The sequence below is a fragment of the Candida jiufengensis genome (assembly GCF_024610255.1).
Source record: "Candida jiufengensis strain CBS 10846 chromosome Unknown scaffold4, whole genome shotgun sequence".
Taxonomy (NCBI): Eukaryota; Fungi; Ascomycota; class Pichiomycetes; order Serinales; family Debaryomycetaceae; genus Lodderomyces; species Lodderomyces jiufengensis.
In genome coordinates, this window is record NW_026261559.1 from 1126756 (window position 1) to 1145852 (window position 19097).

General features: G+C 27.9%; 10 protein-coding genes across 10 annotated transcripts; 5 read left to right on the forward strand and 5 right to left on the reverse strand. All coding sequences in view use genetic code 12, as the record gives it.

The window, feature by feature from the left end:
• Nucleotides 1-372: 372 nt before the first annotated feature.
• On the reverse strand, nt 373-579 carry ATP19 (F1F0 ATP synthase subunit k; the record flags this gene model as incomplete). The annotated part of the gene is made up of 1 exon (XM_051762889.1): nt 373-579. The coding sequence occupies one exon, from the start codon at nt 577-579 to the stop codon at nt 373-375; it is 207 nt and encodes a 68-aa protein (XP_051620923.1).
• Nucleotides 580-1114: 535 nt separating this feature from the next.
• KGF54_002413 (uncharacterized protein) lies at nt 1115-2269 on the forward strand (the record flags this gene model as incomplete). The annotated part of the gene is made up of 1 exon (XM_051762890.1): nt 1115-2269. The coding sequence occupies one exon, from the start codon at nt 1115-1117 to the stop codon at nt 2267-2269; it is 1155 nt and encodes a 384-aa protein (XP_051620924.1).
• Nucleotides 2270-2475: 206 nt separating this feature from the next.
• Nucleotides 2476-5433, forward strand: KGF54_002414 (exosome catalytic subunit; the record flags this gene model as incomplete). The annotated part of the gene is made up of 1 exon (XM_051762891.1): nt 2476-5433. One exon carries the CDS (start codon nt 2476-2478, stop codon nt 5431-5433), a length of 2958 nt encoding a protein of 985 aa, XP_051620925.1.
• Nucleotides 5434-5562: 129 nt separating this feature from the next.
• On the reverse strand, nt 5563-6186 carry RIB3 (3,4-dihydroxy-2-butanone-4-phosphate synthase; the record flags this gene model as incomplete). The annotated part of the gene is made up of 1 exon (XM_051762892.1): nt 5563-6186. One exon carries the CDS (start codon nt 6184-6186, stop codon nt 5563-5565), a length of 624 nt encoding a protein of 207 aa, XP_051620926.1.
• Nucleotides 6187-7066: 880 nt separating this feature from the next.
• Nucleotides 7067-7522, forward strand: KGF54_002416 (uncharacterized protein; the record flags this gene model as incomplete). Its single annotated transcript, XM_051762893.1, has 1 exon — nt 7067-7522. The coding sequence occupies one exon, from the start codon at nt 7067-7069 to the stop codon at nt 7520-7522; it is 456 nt and encodes a 151-aa protein (XP_051620927.1).
• An 86-nt stretch (nt 7523-7608) lies between these two features.
• WRS1 (tryptophan--tRNA ligase) lies at nt 7609-8883 on the reverse strand (the record flags this gene model as incomplete). The annotated part of the gene is made up of 1 exon (XM_051762894.1): nt 7609-8883. One exon carries the CDS (start codon nt 8881-8883, stop codon nt 7609-7611), a length of 1275 nt encoding a protein of 424 aa, XP_051620928.1.
• Nucleotides 8884-9256: 373 nt separating this feature from the next.
• On the reverse strand, nt 9257-10091 carry RPL27A (60S ribosomal protein eL27; the record flags this gene model as incomplete). The annotated part of the gene is made up of 2 exons (XM_051762895.1): nt 9257-9636; nt 10061-10091. The coding sequence occupies 2 exons, from the start codon at nt 10089-10091 to the stop codon at nt 9257-9259; spliced, it is 411 nt and encodes a 136-aa protein (XP_051620929.1).
• A 593-nt stretch (nt 10092-10684) lies between these two features.
• Nucleotides 10685-14086, reverse strand: KGF54_002419 (PDPK1 family serine/threonine-protein kinase; the record flags this gene model as incomplete). The annotated part of the gene is made up of 1 exon (XM_051762896.1): nt 10685-14086. The coding sequence occupies one exon, from the start codon at nt 14084-14086 to the stop codon at nt 10685-10687; it is 3402 nt and encodes a 1133-aa protein (XP_051620930.1).
• Nucleotides 14087-15028: 942 nt separating this feature from the next.
• Nucleotides 15029-18046, forward strand: KGF54_002420 (uncharacterized protein; the record flags this gene model as incomplete). The annotated part of the gene is made up of 1 exon (XM_051762898.1): nt 15029-18046. One exon carries the CDS (start codon nt 15029-15031, stop codon nt 18044-18046), a length of 3018 nt encoding a protein of 1005 aa, XP_051620931.1.
• Nucleotides 18047-18244: 198 nt separating this feature from the next.
• On the forward strand, nt 18245-19093 carry KGF54_002421 (putative 3'-5' exonuclease; the record flags this gene model as incomplete). Its single annotated transcript, XM_051762899.1, has 1 exon — nt 18245-19093. One exon carries the CDS (start codon nt 18245-18247, stop codon nt 19091-19093), a length of 849 nt encoding a protein of 282 aa, XP_051620932.1.
• Between the last annotated feature and the right edge of the window lie 4 nt (nt 19094-19097).

Sequence of the window (19097 nt, forward strand, 5' to 3'; positions counted from 1 at the left end):
ATGGTTTAGACAATCACAGAGTAAATTGCAACAGACAGACAAACAGAGCTGAGATTATTTACTGAGCATCTTTAAAAAAAGAGTTATTCTTCATGATACTGACCATGTTACCTTTTAGGGTTTTTAATATTCCAAGATAATTCTCGTTTAAGGTTTTTCCAAACCCCACACGATAAATGACTCGAGATATATTAATTACTTTACATGTCTCCTTCAAATAATGTATACTTTTATATTTGGATCTATTAATGAATATATAAATTCAAACTATTGTTTATAAACGAAAAAACGACCTCCATAAATGATAATTTGCGTAAAAAAATTGTATCTCCTTCAACAATCAATTTTCCCACAGATTTTCTTACTTATAATTTAATGCTTTTCTTCAACTTTATCATGTTTAGCTAACCATTCCTTAACAAATTTTTCTTCTTCTGGTGATGAAGCTTTAATTGGTGGATGTGCAGGTTTTGAAGCAAAAGGATTTGGTACAACTAATAAACCAACTGCACATAATGTAGCAATGGCTAATTGATGTGATGGTACTGATCTTCCCATGATAGTATATGCTGAACCCATTTTATATTGTGTAGTGTTATTTGATTTTATAAACTAAGATTAGTTGGTCAAAAATTCTTTTGTTCATGAGATCGGTAAATTTTTCAATTTCATATTTTTCAACTTTTGTACTACAAATTGAATTCTCAGTGTTTAATCAGTTCAATAATTTAATTATTCTACACCAATCTACAAGAAAGCTACTTTTCAATTCATTTAGTCTATTTACCCTAGATCTGTGATGTACTTTCCTTAAATTTACTGATGCTTTATGAATAAATCTAATTCAACAGTTCTATTTTAGTTGGTCGTGTAAAATCAATTACATTTTATAATACTATTGGTTAAATCTTACAAATTTTAGTTAACAACGCTACCTATTGCAACATAACAAAAATAAACATGATTTTGTTATTAATTTGGCTGCAAAAAAGCTGTAAAAAAATAAATTATCCCCAGATTTTTTCTTTTTTAATTTTTCTTAATTTTTATTCTGAAACAATTCATCAAGAATATTGCAAATAATTTAATCAAAGTTTTATTATTTATGAAAATAATGAACAACTCCCTCAGTTTAAATGCTTCAAAACTTGATTTACAAACTCTAGAAGAATTAAGAGACCCAAATTTGATCAGTCGATATCCACCATTATTCCAGAGGAAGCAAACATTTTTAGATATTTCAAATAATGATAACTATAAAAAGCATTATAGCAGTTCTGGTAAATCGAAAAAGCAATCCTCGAAATTAAAGGAAATCAAAAGTCAACAATTTTCTTCATTAACACCATCAACTTCATCCAAAAATTCTAATGATGAAAGAAAACCACGACGAGGCTTTACTGCATTTCTTAAAACTTTTTCAAAAGAAGCAAGGAAGTTAGAGAGACAAGAAACTTTAAAGAAGTCAATCAGTAAACCAATTCTTCAATCAAATAATACAGCTGCACAAAATTACAAAACTACAACACAAAATAAAGAGGCAATTTACACACATTCAATGTATCCATCAAAGACGAAAAGGTCATTCAAAATCAAAGAAGATTCACATACTGGTTCTTCAAATTCCAATCATGAGATGTCTTCATCATCTTTTGTTAACCATTATAAACAAAGTGATCACAGAAATAAAAAAGCTATTTCACCACTTCGAGCAAATATACCAATTTCGCCAACTGATCTATCTGCAATGAATAGTATAATAATACCACCAGTTGGTAGTAGTCAAAATATTGGTAATCCAGAACATTATTCAAGCTCAATAGTTCATCCCAATATGACTTTTCGTAAGAATACAAATAGTGATTCATTTGGAAGAAATAATATTTCATTTGCAAGATTTGATATGATGAATTTAGATAATAACGCAGCATATTCACCAATGGATGTAGAAGAAACTGAATATTCATCTGCACAAATCAATCCTTATGAACAAATAAATGATATAATGATACCAACTTCAATGTTTTTGCCAACGTCTAGTGATTCAGAAGACAGTTTTTATTCATTAAATGATAATGAAAAAATTGATTTAAGTAATAAATATAATCAGATTCATGAAAAAAGTAATAAACAACCAAGACTTCATTCACATTCAAATTCTCATCAAACTCATGTGCATTCACCTGCTTATAGATTTACTAAAAGCTCATCTAATAGGCAAAAATATAAATCAAATACTAATTATAATGCCAGAGAAAGAAGAGCTTAGTTTGTGTGTATTTGTTTGTAGTAATATATTTTATTGTGTAAAAACAAAGACCATCGTCCAATTTGGGTCGATTTGGTAGCTAAAGTTTCTATCCTAATCTTTTTCAGTTTTGTGACAAAATTTATATGGCAAAAGCTCTGATGAGTTTTATTTACAACCAAATCAAATAGGTTAATAATTACTCAACATACCACATTATAGACACAATGACCGTTGCGAACAATAGAAAAAGACTTTCCACAGGTCTTAGTGTGACGTCAAAAGTATTTGTAAGATCAAGAAATGGGGGTGCGATGAAAATAGTTCGTGAACATTACTTAAGAAATGATATACCTTGTTATTCATTAGCATGTACTCAATGTCAAAAATTAATAAAACCAGATGCATATGGTCAATTACCTAAATTTATACTATCAGCAAATCCATCAAAGACTACCAATAACAAACCTCATTATATAGTATTGGACACAAATATTGTTTTACACGCCATTGATTTGTTAGAAAATACTCAATGCTTTTATGATGTTATAGTACCTCAAACAGTACTAGAAGAAGTTAAAAACAGATCATTCCCAATATATCAAAGATTAAGAAATTTAGTAAAATCAGAAGATAAAAGATTTGTGGTATTCCATAATGAATATAATGAAGGAACATATGTCACTAGAAATAAAAACGAAACAATAAATGATAGAAATGATAGAGCAATTAGAAAAGTTGTTTCATGGTATCAAAAGCATTTACCAAATATAGATATAGTCTATGTTTGTAATGATGCAGACAATAAGAAAAAAGCTTTAGCTGAAAATTTGAATGCGAAATCATTAATTGAATATATTGATATATTACCAAATGGAGAAGACTTAAAAGATTTGATACCTACTGAATTTGATAAATCACAATTTGACAATGAAAAAGGTTATGACGAAACTTCATTCCCTGAGTATTATTCAAATGCAAGAATTATGGCAGGGATTAAAAATGGTACATTATATCAAGGTATGTTAAACATCTCATCCTACAACTATTTACAAGGTGAAGTTAACGTAGCAGCTTTCAAAAAGCCATTACTTATCCAAGGTTCCAAAAATTTAAATAGAGCTTTTAATTCGGATTCCGTTATTGTTGAATTACTACCAAAAGATAAATGGAAAGAACCATCTACTACAATTATTGAAGAAACTGCTATAGGTTCAAATGATAATGCAGATGATGGAGATGAAGATGAAGGAGTAGCAAGTGCTGGTGTTATATCTGATAAGGAACGATTATTATTAGCACAAGAAGCTAGTAAAGTGATTAAAGGTGGATCAGAGGAAAAAAGATTACAACCTACAGCTAAAGTTGTTGGTATAATGAGAAGATCATGGAGGTATTACGTTGGTCAAATAGCACCATCCTCAGTAAGTCTTGACGACACTGGTAATTCTGCTAAAAATTGTTTTGTGATATTAATGGATAAAACTTTACCCAAAATAAGAATAAGGACAAGAAAATCAAAAGAGTATTTGGGCCAAAGAATTGTTGTTGTTGTTGATGACTGGCCAAGTGATTCAAAATATCCAAATGGTCATTTTGTAAGAGCATTAGGTGATGTTGAAAGTGCAGAAGCAGAAACCGAAGCATTATTATTAGAGCATGATGTTGAATATAGACCATTTTCCAAGAATGTCTTGGATTGTTTACCGAAAGAAGGTGATAATTGGGTTGTACCAGATATCACAAATACAGATGATCCTCAATTAAAGAAAAGAATTGATCTTAGAGATAAATTAGTATGTTCCATTGATCCACCAAATTGTGTTGATATTGATGATGCTTTACATGCACAAAAATTACCAAATGGAAATTACGAAGTTGGTGTACATATTGCGGACGTTACTAATTTTGTTAAAGCTGGTACTGCATTAGATCAAGAAGGTGCTGCTAGAGGTACTTCAGTTTATCTTGTTGATAAAAGAATTGATATGTTGCCTATGCTTTTGGGAACAAATCTTTGTTCATTAAAACCATTTGTTGATAGATTTGCATTTAGTGTAATATGGGAAGTTGATGAAGATGCTAATATACTTAATGTTAAATTTATGAAATCAATTATTAAATCAAGACAAGCTTTTTCTTATGAACAAGCACAATTACGTATTGATGACCCAAATCAACAGGATGAATTAACTAATTCAATGAGAATATTGTTGAAATTATCCAAAAAATTAAAGCAAAAGAGACTAGATGCAGGTGCCTTGAATTTAGCATCACCTGAAGTCAAAGTTCATATGGATAGCGAAACATCGGATCCACAAGAAGTCGAAATCAAAAAATTATTAGAAACAAATTCATTAGTTGAAGAATTTATGTTGTTTGCAAATATATCAGTTGCTAGAAAAATTTACGATGCTTATCCACAAACTGCAATGTTGAGAAGACATGCTGCACCACCAGCTACTAATTTCGAAGTTTTAAACGACATGTTAAATGTACGAAAAAATGGATTATCAATATCTTTGGAATCATCAAAGGCATTAGCAGATTCTTTAGATAGATGTGTTGATCCTAATGATCCATATTTTAATACCTTGGTCAGAATAATGTCCACTAGATGTATGATGGCAGCTGAATATTTCCCATCAGGTTCATATGGATATCCAGAATTTAGACATTATGGTTTAGCAGTTGATATATATACTCATTTCACATCACCAATTAGAAGATATTGTGACGTTGTTGCACATAGACAATTAGCAGGAGCAATTGGTTATGAAAATTTAGATTTAAGTCATAGAGATAAAAATAAAATGGAAATGATTGTTAAAAATATAAATAAACGTCATAGAAATGCTCAATTTGCAGGAAGATCTAGTATTGAATATTATGTTGGTCAAGTTATGAGAAATAATGAGGCAGAACATGAAGGTTATGTGATTAAAAGTTTTAATAATGGTATTGTTGTATTAGTTCCAAAATTTGGTGTTGAGGGATTAATCAAATTAGAAACTATGGGTGATGTAAATAAAGCTACTTATAATGAAGATAAATATGAGTTAACACTTACGGATTTTAATGGAAATGAAAGAACAGTTGGTGTTTTCGATAAAGTAAAAGTTGATGTTAAATCAGTTAAAGATGAAGTAAGTGGTAAAAGAAAAGTTCAATTATTATTGAAATAAAATTAAATCAAATCTATAATGTTTATTTTTCCATTTTTGCATGCATTATGTAATTTTACATATTAATATATATACAAATTTAAAACTCATTAGTGAATCTTCATTATCATTATTATCTATCTCTTATTATTACTTTTTATTTGCATAATCAATTATTTGATCTATATTTATTATTTTAATATTATGTGTTTTTCCAAATTTAATACAATCATCCAATCTCATCATTAACCCATCTTCATCTCTTACTAATTCACAAATTACTGCCGCAGGCTGTAAATTATTTAATTCACATAATTGTACTGCAGCTTCAGTATGACCTCTTCTATTATTTAATAAACCAGGTACTGCTCTTAATGGTAATATATGACCAGGTCTTATAAAATCTTCAGGTTTTGAATTTGATGAAGCTAAGGATCTTGCAGTCAATGCACGATCATGAGCTGATATTCCAGTGGTTGTACCATTAGCAAAATCACAAGTTACAGTATAAGCAGTACCATGTCTATCAGTTCTATCTTTTAACATTGGATATAATTCTAATTCATCAGCTCTTTTAGTTGATAATGGTACACATACATAACCAGAAGAATAACGTACCAAAAATCTCATTTTATCTTGAGTGGTTAATTCTGCAGCTATTATTAAATCACCTTCATTTTCACGATCCTCATCATCCATTACTATTAAAAATTCTCCATTTTTGAAAGCTTCTAATGCTTCTTCTATTGGTGTAAATATTGAACTTGAACTCATTATGATATGGAAAGCTATGATATGTTATGTCTATAGTCTATGATACTTGTATTGGCAGTGTGAACGGAATTTGTAAAGTGATATAAGTGAATAATTAGTTAGATGATTTCTGAAATGATTCAAATGAAATATACAATTAATGTGATGTGTTGAGTTTAAACTAGGAGCTAGAAAATTCAAGTTTTGAGATAAGCTTTCACTAAAATTTATTGACTATGATAATTAAATATTTAATGATCCTAAAAGTAAAGAATATGTTATATTTGAGAGTAATATAATTGATTAATCATGTATTATTTTATTGACATAATAGTATGATGTATTTTAAAAATTAATGATAATATTTTTCAATATACGACAAAAAGGAGCTAAACGACATATGGGGTTTAACTATTAGTAATTTATTAATAGTAATTCCCAATAACTTACTAAGTAAATGTCGCAAGTTTCTCTTAGTAATTTATTATAATTCAATTACTAATTCCACATTATGGAATTAAGCATATGATGATCCATCGACTACTCTAAAATCAAAATTGATTAGTATATAAATTAATAATGATTATTGAAATCTATTTCTTCTCATAGTTAAGTTCAAATGTAGCCATAAATTATTTGAATTTCGAATCAAAATTTGATCTTTATTATTTTAATGTCCAAGTTTGACCGAATTATATTGATTTTGAAGGAAATTAAATATGATTTTGAAGCTATAGAGAAAAAACTCTGCTCTGATGTAATTAGAATGGCCTTTGAAAATAATGTAGTAATAAATGTGGTCTTTCATTCGATTTTTTAGGACTCTAATTCTAAAGCACAAATCCGTATATTTTTTCACCTGAAAGCTAAAGCTAAAAGCACTGTTCTAATACAACAACAGATGTCTAATGACTCCAATGGAATAAGTAAATCATTCTCCAAAACTTTCAAACCATCATCAAAAGAAGAATTCAACTTTCATCTAATTCAATTTAATGAGAAACAAATACTAAATATATCAATTGATGGTATACTAGATACAACTTTCAAATTACCAATATCTACAAAAAGATCAATCAACTATGAATCAATGATGGATTTAAACGAAAATGATGTTGATAATGAAGAAATAAATGAAGATAGATATTTACCAGAACCTCAATTATTAGTTGGAGATTATTCAAATTTAAAAATCTCAATTATTGCTAGTCAAATTGGGAAAATCATTTCATTAAATCATCCAAAAGAAACTATTTTATCCATTGGTTCCAAATGGTTTGGTAAAGGTGATGAGATTAATGATGATGATTTTGAGAAATTGGGATTCATACTTGAAAACGTAAAGAAATTATTTTAGTTGTACTGTTAATGCTAATGAATCTAAGTGTATTATAGAATGAGATATAAATATGTATGTACTATTAAGATTATATATTTTTCAGTTTACTTCTTCTTTTGTCTTTCTTTAGCTGGTACTTTTCTTTCTTCTTTACCATATACTAACATATGAGGTTTCATGAAACTATTCACAACTTCTTCATTAACTTTACTTCTTCTTTTTTGATAAGCAGCAACAAATTCTTGTAATACTTCAATACATTCTTTTTTCATTTCTCCTGATAAAATCTCACCTTTCTTGTAACCTTCTGACAATTTTTCTAGTTTTTCATCATCATAACTGAAAAATGATAAATATTGATAAGCAACATCTAAATCTGGATTACCACCATATTTTCTATGATCTTCAGCTAAAGCTTGACCTCCTGAAAATGCATATTTATTAATTTTTTTCTGTATTTGTTTTGGTGTATCATCCATAAAAATTGAAGTAGTTGTATCAGAAGCTGACATTTTTGTTGTTGCACCTTGTAAAGCTGGGAAAAATTTAGCATGAATTAAAGCAGGTTTAGAAAATTTTAATTTATCTGCAACATCTCTACAAACTCTAAAATATGGATCTTGATCTATAGCACATGGAATAAGGCATGGGGTTTTTGGTGGTAGATTTAATACGTCTGGAAATGATGATGGAAATGCAGTAGCTATTTGAATACTTGCAAAATGGATTTTACCAATACAATCTGAATCATTAAATCCAAATACTGCTTTTGCTGTTGATTGTGTAATTTGTCTTGAAGTTCTTACAACATTTTCATAAAATGCACCTCCCATATATTGTAAATCTGAAAATATGAAAGTATTGTCAGGTTTAAACCCAACTGCAATGATATCTTTTGCATTTTCAACTGCAAATTTTTTAACGTCATCTATGGTTAATTTTGGTTTAAATAAGAATTTTTCATCATCAGTTAATTCAATAACTAATGGAACATCAAATACTTCTTGTAACCATTTTGTGAATATAAAAGGTACCATATGACCCAAATGCATTGAATCAGAAGATGGACCTCTACCAGTATATAAAAAGAATGATTCTCCATGTTCATATAAATCTAATATTCTGTGTAAATCTCTTTCTGAAAAAAACACTCCTCTTTTTAAAAACGGATGTGGCTCTTGACCTGTGACTTCTTTGAATCTTGCTAATGTTTCTTGAGTTATAGCTTTTGTTCCAAATTGATTAATTAATTTATCATAATCTATACCTTGTGCTTTTCCATCAACTACAGCACCTTCAACTTCCCATGGTGTGATTTTTTGTTCGGTTGATCCGTCTTGAATTTTTAGATCATCGATTTTTTCTTCAACTGAAGCCATTTGAACAAAGGAGTGTATAAGTTTTTTGGGTGATCTTTGATGGATGTGTTATCTTTCAATTGAGTCAAATATTTTTCAGTCTGATCTAATCAAAATGAGACGGCTACCAAATTTGGCTGAAAAGTTTCACATCTTTACAGTTTTTACATTCAAAGAGTTAGTCAAGAGTTGAAATCTAAGTCCGTCATCAATCGATAGAGACTGTCTTTCTAATAATCAAACGAACTTCCTTATTATGAACTACATTCTCAAAAATTGTTATTTTAAAAACCCATTAAATTGAACATTTATTACTATACAAATAATGCATTCTTTCATCAAAAAAAATTCATCCCCTTAACGTATTATTAATATTATATGATTTAAACCTTTTTTAAAAATGTAATTTTTGAAAAAACCATTTATTTTCACCAGCTTGATGTTTTTCTTCAAAAGCTTTCTTAACAACTTTTTTAGCTTCTTCTCTTTGTGATGGTTCTTCTAAAGCTTCAGTTGAAACAGCTGATTTGAATGATTCAACATCTAATGAATATCTAGTTGGCATTAAATGATTATAATTTACTAATTTAACAAATGGTTTAACTTTAGTTCTTTTAGCAGTTTTTTTAGCATCCATTTTTTTGGTAACTTTTAATGGAGCTCTTTCAACACCAGCAACAATGGCATGTGGGAAAGGATGTGATTTGGTACCTTCATCATGTGGTTTTACAATGACTACTTTTTTACCTGCATAACGTCCACGGACAACAATAGCTATAAAGAAAGTTAGTATAATGATTCGCAATTTGTAAATTGAACTGAAAAATAGACCTTGAATATATTGGCACAGGAAACTGCCTTCAATGATATGATGTGAGTTGAACGACTTGAATTTGCAATGATGGTATAATGTGGTTGTAATCACTCTGAGGAATTTGAAATTTATAATCCATCTCATTTTCGAAATTTGTTATTCTTATTTGACATTCTGTGAATACTCTGCTCTTTTGATATGGATATAAATTGGTGACTTGTTGTTGTACATAGTGTAATTAAATTTCGACTATCCCTTCTCATCTTGTGATCATTAAAATTCAATATCTCCCTCTATGATTAAAACTTCCAAGTGTTCATTCATTCATTAGTCTATTCCCATTTAACGTTCATTTTTATAGTTGATTTTAAATGTGAAACATACCAACTTTACCTGATTTAATGAATTTAGCCATTTTTTGATGTGTAATATATGTGATTGATTATAATGGTAATGGATTTCACTTTCTCTTTTTTTTCAAGATTGGGTTTAGATTGAAATTTTTTTGTTAGTGAAGTCTCACTATACTAAAGAATATATTACACAAATTTGAAAATGTATATGATGTGGTAGGGTTACAACCCTGATGAATTTTGCAGTATATTTCTCATCATTTAGAAGCTCATCTCCAATATTTATTTAAATGTTTGATGTTTGAAGGTGTTTATTTCTCTTTTCTTATTATTATAATTTGAACCTTTTCCTTCTTTCAGGAGATAATATTTGGTGGACATTTTCAACCTTGATCTTTAATATTTTGATTACACAATTATTCTGTCAACTAGAAGGTAATGCATTAATTCCCTTCTTTAGTTGACCGGATAAATTAAGTTTGAATAAGAATTTTAGATCCAATATGGAGAGTTGAAAGTATTCATTTATTACATTTATGCTTGATTCGATTAACTCTTTTACTACAATTTTCTCAGATTAACGAATGAAATGTTATTAAATTATACTTTTACAATTTTAAGCCTAACCTACAAAAACAGATATTTATCATTTTTATCATTTTCTATTACTTCTTGCTAATAATTTTGAATTCATACTGGTAACCATTGGTGAATTTGGATTATTTATTGGTGAAGATGAACTATTATAATTATAATGACCACCACTACCATTTCTACTGGGATAAATTTTTGATTTATTTGGATCGATTTTAGAACCATCTTCTTTTGTGAAACTTGATCTTCTATTTGTTGATATTGGATTATGTGCATTTTGCGATACTGCTAATTGAGCTGCGTGTAAGAATCCCGTTTCGTTGGAAGTTTTGGGTAATCCTGTATGTACATTTAATTCATTTGGTGGTGAGACTGGTGGTGGTTTTCTTTTTGGTGTTGATCTTTGCATCCTTGATTTTAGCATACTTGATGGTTTTGAAGTGTGAGTTGTTGTTGTTGTTGAAGGTTCCTTTGTTGGTGAAGGTTGTGCATTTGAATGATGGTTTGTAGGTGATTTAGATGAAGATCTTGTTGGTTTTAATATTACGGGTGGTGTGAAAAATGATGGTGAGTCCATTAATTTTGGTGACTCTTTATTGGTAGTCTTTCTCGTAGTAGTTACAGGTTTTGGAGCGACAACTGGTGGTGGTGGGGGTGGTGGTTCAATTGGAGAATTTGATGATGATGATGAACTTGTTTGTCTTTTTTGAGGTGCTCTTTGATCATTTGGAAGTTTCTCTCTTTCTATTTCATTGGTTTTACCTTTAGCTAATGCTTCAGTCCATTGATTTACTTCATATTTTTCAACTTCAAAAATGTATGACAGATCAATTGATGTTATAAGAAATACTCCAACAGATGGTAATAATTTTGAAAATTTAGTTTGTGGAGTTACTAATTCTTGAAATCTTATGAAAGGATATTTTAATTTAACTTCTAAAATTAATTTATAAGGAGATTCTAAATCTTTTCTTGCAAAAACTAAAGCTCTTCCATGAGTTGTCACTACCATTGTACAAGTTTGAGGTTTATCAAGTGTGAAAGGGTTTGTAATTTCTTCAGTCCCATCCTTTTTATCTGATTGACTAAGTCCCAATTTTCTAAATATGGAATGTTTTTTAATTAAATTTGAACCTGTTGATGGTGATCTCTCTAGTTCAACACTTTTTTTACTTTCTTTTCTCTTTTGTAATTTTTTCAAGTATTTGACTTCTTGTGGTTCCGTTATTGCTACGTTTTCATCAACAAATTCTGATGTTGTTTCTGGTACTCCATTTACCATTTGTGAAAGTAAACTTGTATTTGATCTACTTCTTTGAGTCTTACCAGCAACTAATGGTGATGCATGTAATAAACCTCTATGTTTACGTTCAAATGCATCAGTGCCTTCTTTATGAACTATTACTGGTCCAACACGAATAATTCTTTCATCTTGATGATCAAGAAATGAACCCCATGCAGCTTCTAATGTACTTAATGGTGTAACTTCCATAACTTCTGGTTTAGTAGTTTTGATTGGTGGTGGTTTTGGTTTTTCTCTTGCTGAAGAAGTTCTTGAATATGATTGTACAGAAGGTCTTGTATTAATTTGAGGACGTAAGATATTTGTACCTGGAATATAATCTGGTTGTGAAGCTCTTGAACTTCTTCTACTGTCATTGGAGCTGGGTTTGGATCCTGTGTTTAATGAGTCATCTGCTAAACTTGATTCTGAAGTAGATGGTTTATTTAAGGCTGCTGCTGCTGCATTAGCTGCATTTACTTTTTCTCCTCCATTTGTAGTAACAATTCCATTTGTAGTTGTTCTTGTTAATGGTGAGTCATTATTCATTGGTATACTTGGAGTTGATGGAGCTGATTTTACTTCGTTAGTTGTTGGTTTTTTCGTTTTCTTTTTAGGTAATATATTTGTTGGTGAATGTTTTATAACATTTGGAACTTTCATCATTGATTTTGCACTCATTTTATAAGGACCAATCTCTGGCGGACTACTTAACCAAAGTTGATCAAAATCGTCAAATTTTATTGGTTTGAAAAAGAAATGATTTTGAATTTCTGGAATTGTAACTCTTTTGGAAGGTTGAAGTACCAAAATCTTTTTAATTAAATCACGAATAATATTTGGAAATCCAGCACTAAATGCATATTGTAATTTTGTAATTTTTTGAAAAGTTAAATATTCATTTGTTGCTTTAAAAGGTGGTTTACCAGCAATCATTTGATATATAATACAACCAAAAGCCCATATATCACCTGGTTTCCCACAATATTTACTTTCTAATAATTCTGGTGAAACATATTCTGCAGTTCCAACAAATGATTTAGCTCGAACATCAACTGGATAATCTTCACTTTCATCATCTTTTTTTTCTAGTAATCTTGCAGTTCCAAAATCAGTAATTTGAATTCTCATTTTGTCATCCAACAAAATATTTTCTGGTTTTATATCTCTATGAATAACTCCATTATCATGCATATATTTTATTGCATCTAAAATTTGTGCACCAAAATATCTTGTACAATCTTCATTTAATGTATTATATTTTTTAATTAATGTTAATAATTCACCATTTGCTGCATAATCTAATACAAAGTACAATGAATCTTTATCTTGAAATGTAAAATACAATGATATAACTCCCATTCTATTACTTAATCTATTTAATGCATGTTTTTCAATATTGACATATTTTACTTTTTTTTCTTTTATAATATGTCTTTTATCTAATACTTTTACAGCGTATTGTTTTGAAGTAATTTTATCAGTTGCTAGTATAACAGTTGAATATGAACCTTCTCCTAACTCTTTACCAAATTTGAAATCATTTACACTTCTTCTTATAGTTGAAATTTCTCCTGTAGGAGTTTCCATTTTTCTTATTGCTGCACCTTTATTTTCCCAATTTTCTTCATCTTCAATATATTCTGATGATCTAGGTATTCCATCGTTTTCATCATTTATAATTTTATTACTATTTGGTTGTGATGATTGTTTAAATTCATTATCTCCATTGGGAGTATCTAATAATACATTTAACGAAGAATTAGTTATAGCTCTAGGGTATCTTGGTCTAAAATCAAATGAATTTATTGATAATGGAGTTCCTGGTGCACTTTTCGCTATAGCTTCCCCCAATTCTGATCCTTCTAATGATGATAATCTTGATGAAATATGAACAGATGGTAAATTTTGATTTTCATTATGATTATGATTTTGAGAATTAGGTGATTGAAATTTATAAGTATAAGTTGTTTGTCCTTGATTATTTTGAGACTCTAAACTTTCAATACTATCATTGTGACTGGAATCATGACTAGTACCATTGTTACTACTACTATTATTATTATTATTTGAAGTATAATTTTTATATATATTTTTTATATCATTTGTTAAATCTTGTAAATGACTAGTATTTTTTTTATTACTATTTAATCCATGTATACCATTTTTATCTGATGACATATTAAATTAGAAATTGATTCTATAGTTAATTTTATACTTTATATTTGCTGCAAATATCAATTTTGCATTATAAGTTGATATTAGTGGTGGTAATATTTAATCAACAATTGATGATAATAAATTGTTGAACCTAATGATATTAGTTGATATGAATTGAATAGATATGATTGAATTGAATAGATGATGAATGAATAGTTTGTATACTAAGTACTAAATGAATATAGCCTTTTTCTAAATTAAAACAAAGAAAATTGAATTGGTTATTTTTAAATTTCTAAATTTAATTTTATTATTATTGTTACTATTATTAGTAGTAGCAGCAGTATTGATAGTATTATTATGTTAACAAATATCGAGTAAAATCCAATATATTTTGATAAACTTTTAATCAATTGAATAAGATAGAAGTTAATAGTTATCTAAATTAAATCAATACAAAATTGATAATAAAATAAATGTTGAAATTTGTTACTTTTTTTTTTCGATAATAAATTGAGTATATGTATATAAGTTTGCTATTAAAAATTAACAAGTTAATATATTATTAACTAACAATATCAAGTTAAAGAAGTAAAGATATATTAAAAAATTTTCAAATAATTAAAGAGTATGATCTATTTAGTCCCATTCTTTTCATTTGTTTCTATATTCCAATTAGAAAAGACTATAAGAATATTAAATAACTTATAAATTGTATTTAACTACTCATGATAATAATTTACAGTATTTCTTTCCCCTTAATTGTTTTTCTATAACAGAGAATTATTATTTAGATAATCAATACACAATAAATTTACAACACTTCAATATAACTTCATTAAAATAGACTATTTGAACCAAGTCTAACAAGATTATCATATTAATTTGCTGAACAAAGCATCAATCTTAATAATACAATTTAATGAATTACAAAAATATACAATCCATCAATATAATAATTTTATGGCTTTTCCTTTAGAACAATCTCAATTATTATATCATTTAAGAACTTCTTATTTAATATTAGGAGAAGATTCAGAATATTTTAAAAGAATAATTTTAAATAATGATTTAAATCTTATTAATAATCAAAGTAATAAAATTAATGATGGTAAAGGAAATACTGGAAATATTACCAATTTAATAATACAAAATTCACCACCAATAACTTTTGATTTATCCCATCATATTAAAAATTCAATAAATGATAATCATAATAATCATAATCACCACAGCCATCACCATCGCCATCGTAAAAATCTCATAAATAATAGATCAAGAGGTCATCATCATCATAATCATCATCACCCTCCCAACAGTAATACTGATGATAATGATATAAGAAAAAAAAGTGTTACAACTATTGATGGAACTCAATTGAAAACTAATGAATCTAATAACTTAAACAATAATGACAATATTAATGACAATAATAAAAATAATGATAATATTACATCCAAATCTACTACAAATTTTTCAAGTATATTTGATTTAGACTCAAATACGAATTATAATACTACAGGATCATTATCAAGTAATAGTACAACAAATCAAATTAATCCTTCATCGACTTTAGAATCTTTAAATAAAAATAATTCAAACAAAAAGAAAACCACTTTTATACTAAGGAATCCACTAAATAATAAAAATCAAAAGAAATCTAAACCCAAAACTATGTCAAAAATACCAATTGTAAGACTATTTAAATCAGGAAAACAATATAATAGTTCAGATTCGGATATAAGTAATGATGATAATTTTAATTCAAGATATAATGTAAACACAATTGATGAATCAAGAGAAGAATCTACTGATGATTATAGTACTGAAAATGATCCAACTAATAATGAAATTCATGATAATTCTGATGTTTTAACTATTGATAGTGATTTTGGAGTGCCAATTGATAAAAATGGTAAAGTTGTAAAAATACAGAAGAATCAAGAATTGAATAAAGAAGTGGAAATTAAAGACAAACAAAGCATTAATGAACACCATATACATGATAATAATAATGAAGAAACAGATACAGAAGAAGATGACGAATTCGATGAAGATGATGATGATTTTGATGAAGAATATTCAAATGATTCAGAGTTCACAGATTTAGATAATGATACAATATTAGATTCTTCATTACAATCAAATTCTTATACAAGTGAATTGGGGAAAGTTATTGATAAAGATGTAAATGTTTTACTGGATTATGAATCAAGGGACATGAGAAAAAAGAAAAGAAGTGATACTATAAGTAATCATACAATTCCTGAAAATTTTGATCCACATTTTTTGGATAATCAAGATTTTGTGAAATATAGATTAATGAATCATGAATCCTTTGGTAATTTAACAATGCTGGAACAGCCATCTTTAATATTTAATAAAGTAGAACCAAAATTACAATCACCACCAAAATCAAATTTAAGTACAATAATTCATTCAAAATATAAGTCAACTAATGTTAACCCTTTAAATTATTATCTATTTGTTGATGGTCTAACTAGTGATAATTCGTCACGTGTTTCATTATTAAATATTTTTTTACCACCTAAAACAACACCAACTTTGGAGAACATAAGTGTAACTAATACTGTTACAGTTGTTGATTGCATTGGGTTTATTTTGCTAAACCTAATGAAACTACCAGAATTTAGCAAATCAAATGATTATTCTTATTTGAATCCAAATTATTGGAGATTAGAATTAGTTGATGAAGATGGTGAAAACTATGGAAGTTTTGGTATACTAGATCGAAATAGAATTTTAGCATCTTATAATAATCCAAAGGAATTAGCGTTATGTCGAGTTAATGATGTTAAAGAAATTGATTCCTATGAGAAGAAATCACCATTACCAATTGAATTTAAACAAAATCTTAGTGCTTATGAGAGAAAGAAAAACAGTATTAATCATATTCAAGCATTGGAAGGTATACCACAAATTGAATTATTAATAGGAGTTTATGAATATGATAATAGTGGTATACCAGATAAAGTAAATTTTAAAGTACCTGCAACTTATACAATGGGACAAGTATTAAAAGAATTTTGTATGCAAAAGGGTTTAATAACTACAAAATATAGATTTAAAGTAGTTGATGAAAAAACTGACAAAAGTAGATTCGTGAAAGATGTTGAAATTTGTGAAAATTTACATCTGAAAATTTTGGAATTAGTTCCATCAGAAGCTAAATTTAATTTAGTTCTTGAATCTGAAGAAGATAAACAAATGATTGGGGCAACAACAAGCGCAACAAATATAACTCCTGCGGATTTCACATTACCATATATCACTCCAAATCAAGGTCATTTGTCAAACAAATTACAAAAATTGACAGTATCAGATAATCAAATGCCATTAATCACCCCTGAACAACTTAGAAGAGAATCTGTCAACTCAACAAAATCTATAAAGGAAGCAATTACATCAAATAAATATTTAGAAGATATTATACTGGGGAATAATCCACAATTACCAACAAATATAAACTCAATTTATTTTAAATGGAATATCCTAAAGAGTAATAGTAAAATGAAGAAAATGAAAATTAAAACATTTACTGAAAAAATGTTTATTATAGATGGTGATTATATTCATATAACACCTTTGGATGATGTATTACTGAAAAACATTGGGAATGATTCATCAATAGCAGCTCATCAATCTCATTTTCAACATCATAATTTAAATCATCACATTAACAAGACTGCAAACACCAAGACTTATTCATTTCATATAACTCAAATTTTAAAACTGAAACAATATTCCAAAACTCCAAATCATTTTAGAATTATAGTTCAAAAACAACAATCTGATCAAATTAATAATGATGTAAATAATAATAATGAACAATTAAAGTTAAAAGATTTACAATTAAAGAAATTTTATTTAGTTGCTGAATCAGAAGCTGAATGTTCAGAAATTATTAATAAATTACAATGGGTATTACAAGTTTATAAACTTTCAAGTGGTGCTATTTAAAAAAAGTAAAAAGTATTTATTTCTAGGTATTTGTGTTTTAATATAATTTAAATTATTTATTTTCTTCGGTATGTTTTAACTCTTTCCTAAATATTATGCAAAATGTGTTATCTTTGAAAAATATTGTTCCATATTAAAACATTTGTGAAATATTTGAGTATTTAATATTACAACCATTTTGTTTTGGGCATTCATTAAATGACAAATTTATCTCAAAATTGGAAAAGACTAAATACAAAAATAAGGACTCAAGATGAGACAAGCAACCAATTGAAACCGAATAAAAAATTCAACAAGATAGATAAACCACAACATAATAATGGTAATAAAATACGGCTGAAAACATTATCAATACGTAAAAATAATAATAAACATGAACAATCACTACATATAAACCCAGTCAACAAACAAAACCTAGTTAGTCCAATGGAATATATACTATGGACAAAAGAAGGTAATAAAAACATTTTAAAATCAGAAATTCCCAATCAACCTCAATTACTACATAAATCACAAAAAGATAAAAGAAAACAACCAGGTAAATATATAGCAATGGATTGTGAATTTGTTGGTGTTGGTCCAGAAGGTGAAAATTCAGCATTAGCTAGAGTAACAATTATTAATTATTATGGTCACGTATTATTGGATGAATATGTACAACCAAAAGAAAAAATTACAGATTTTAGAACTTGGGTATCTGGAATTCAACCATGGCATCTTAAAAATGCTCTAAGTTTTGAAAAAGCTCAACAATTAACTAATGATTTAATTACCGGAAAGATATTAATTGGTCATGCTTTAAATAATGATTTAAATAAATTATTTTTAGATCATCCCTTTTCCATGATTAGAGATACTTGTAATTTTCCCACATTCAAGAAAATTACAGGTGGGAGGAATCCTAGTCTAAAAAAATTGAGTGAACATTTTTTAGGAATTGATATACAAGTTGGAGAACATGATCCAATTGAGGATTCAAGAGCTACTATGTTATTATTTAGATTATTTAAACGAGAATTTGAAGAAAGTATGCGTAATAAAAAGTAGATAT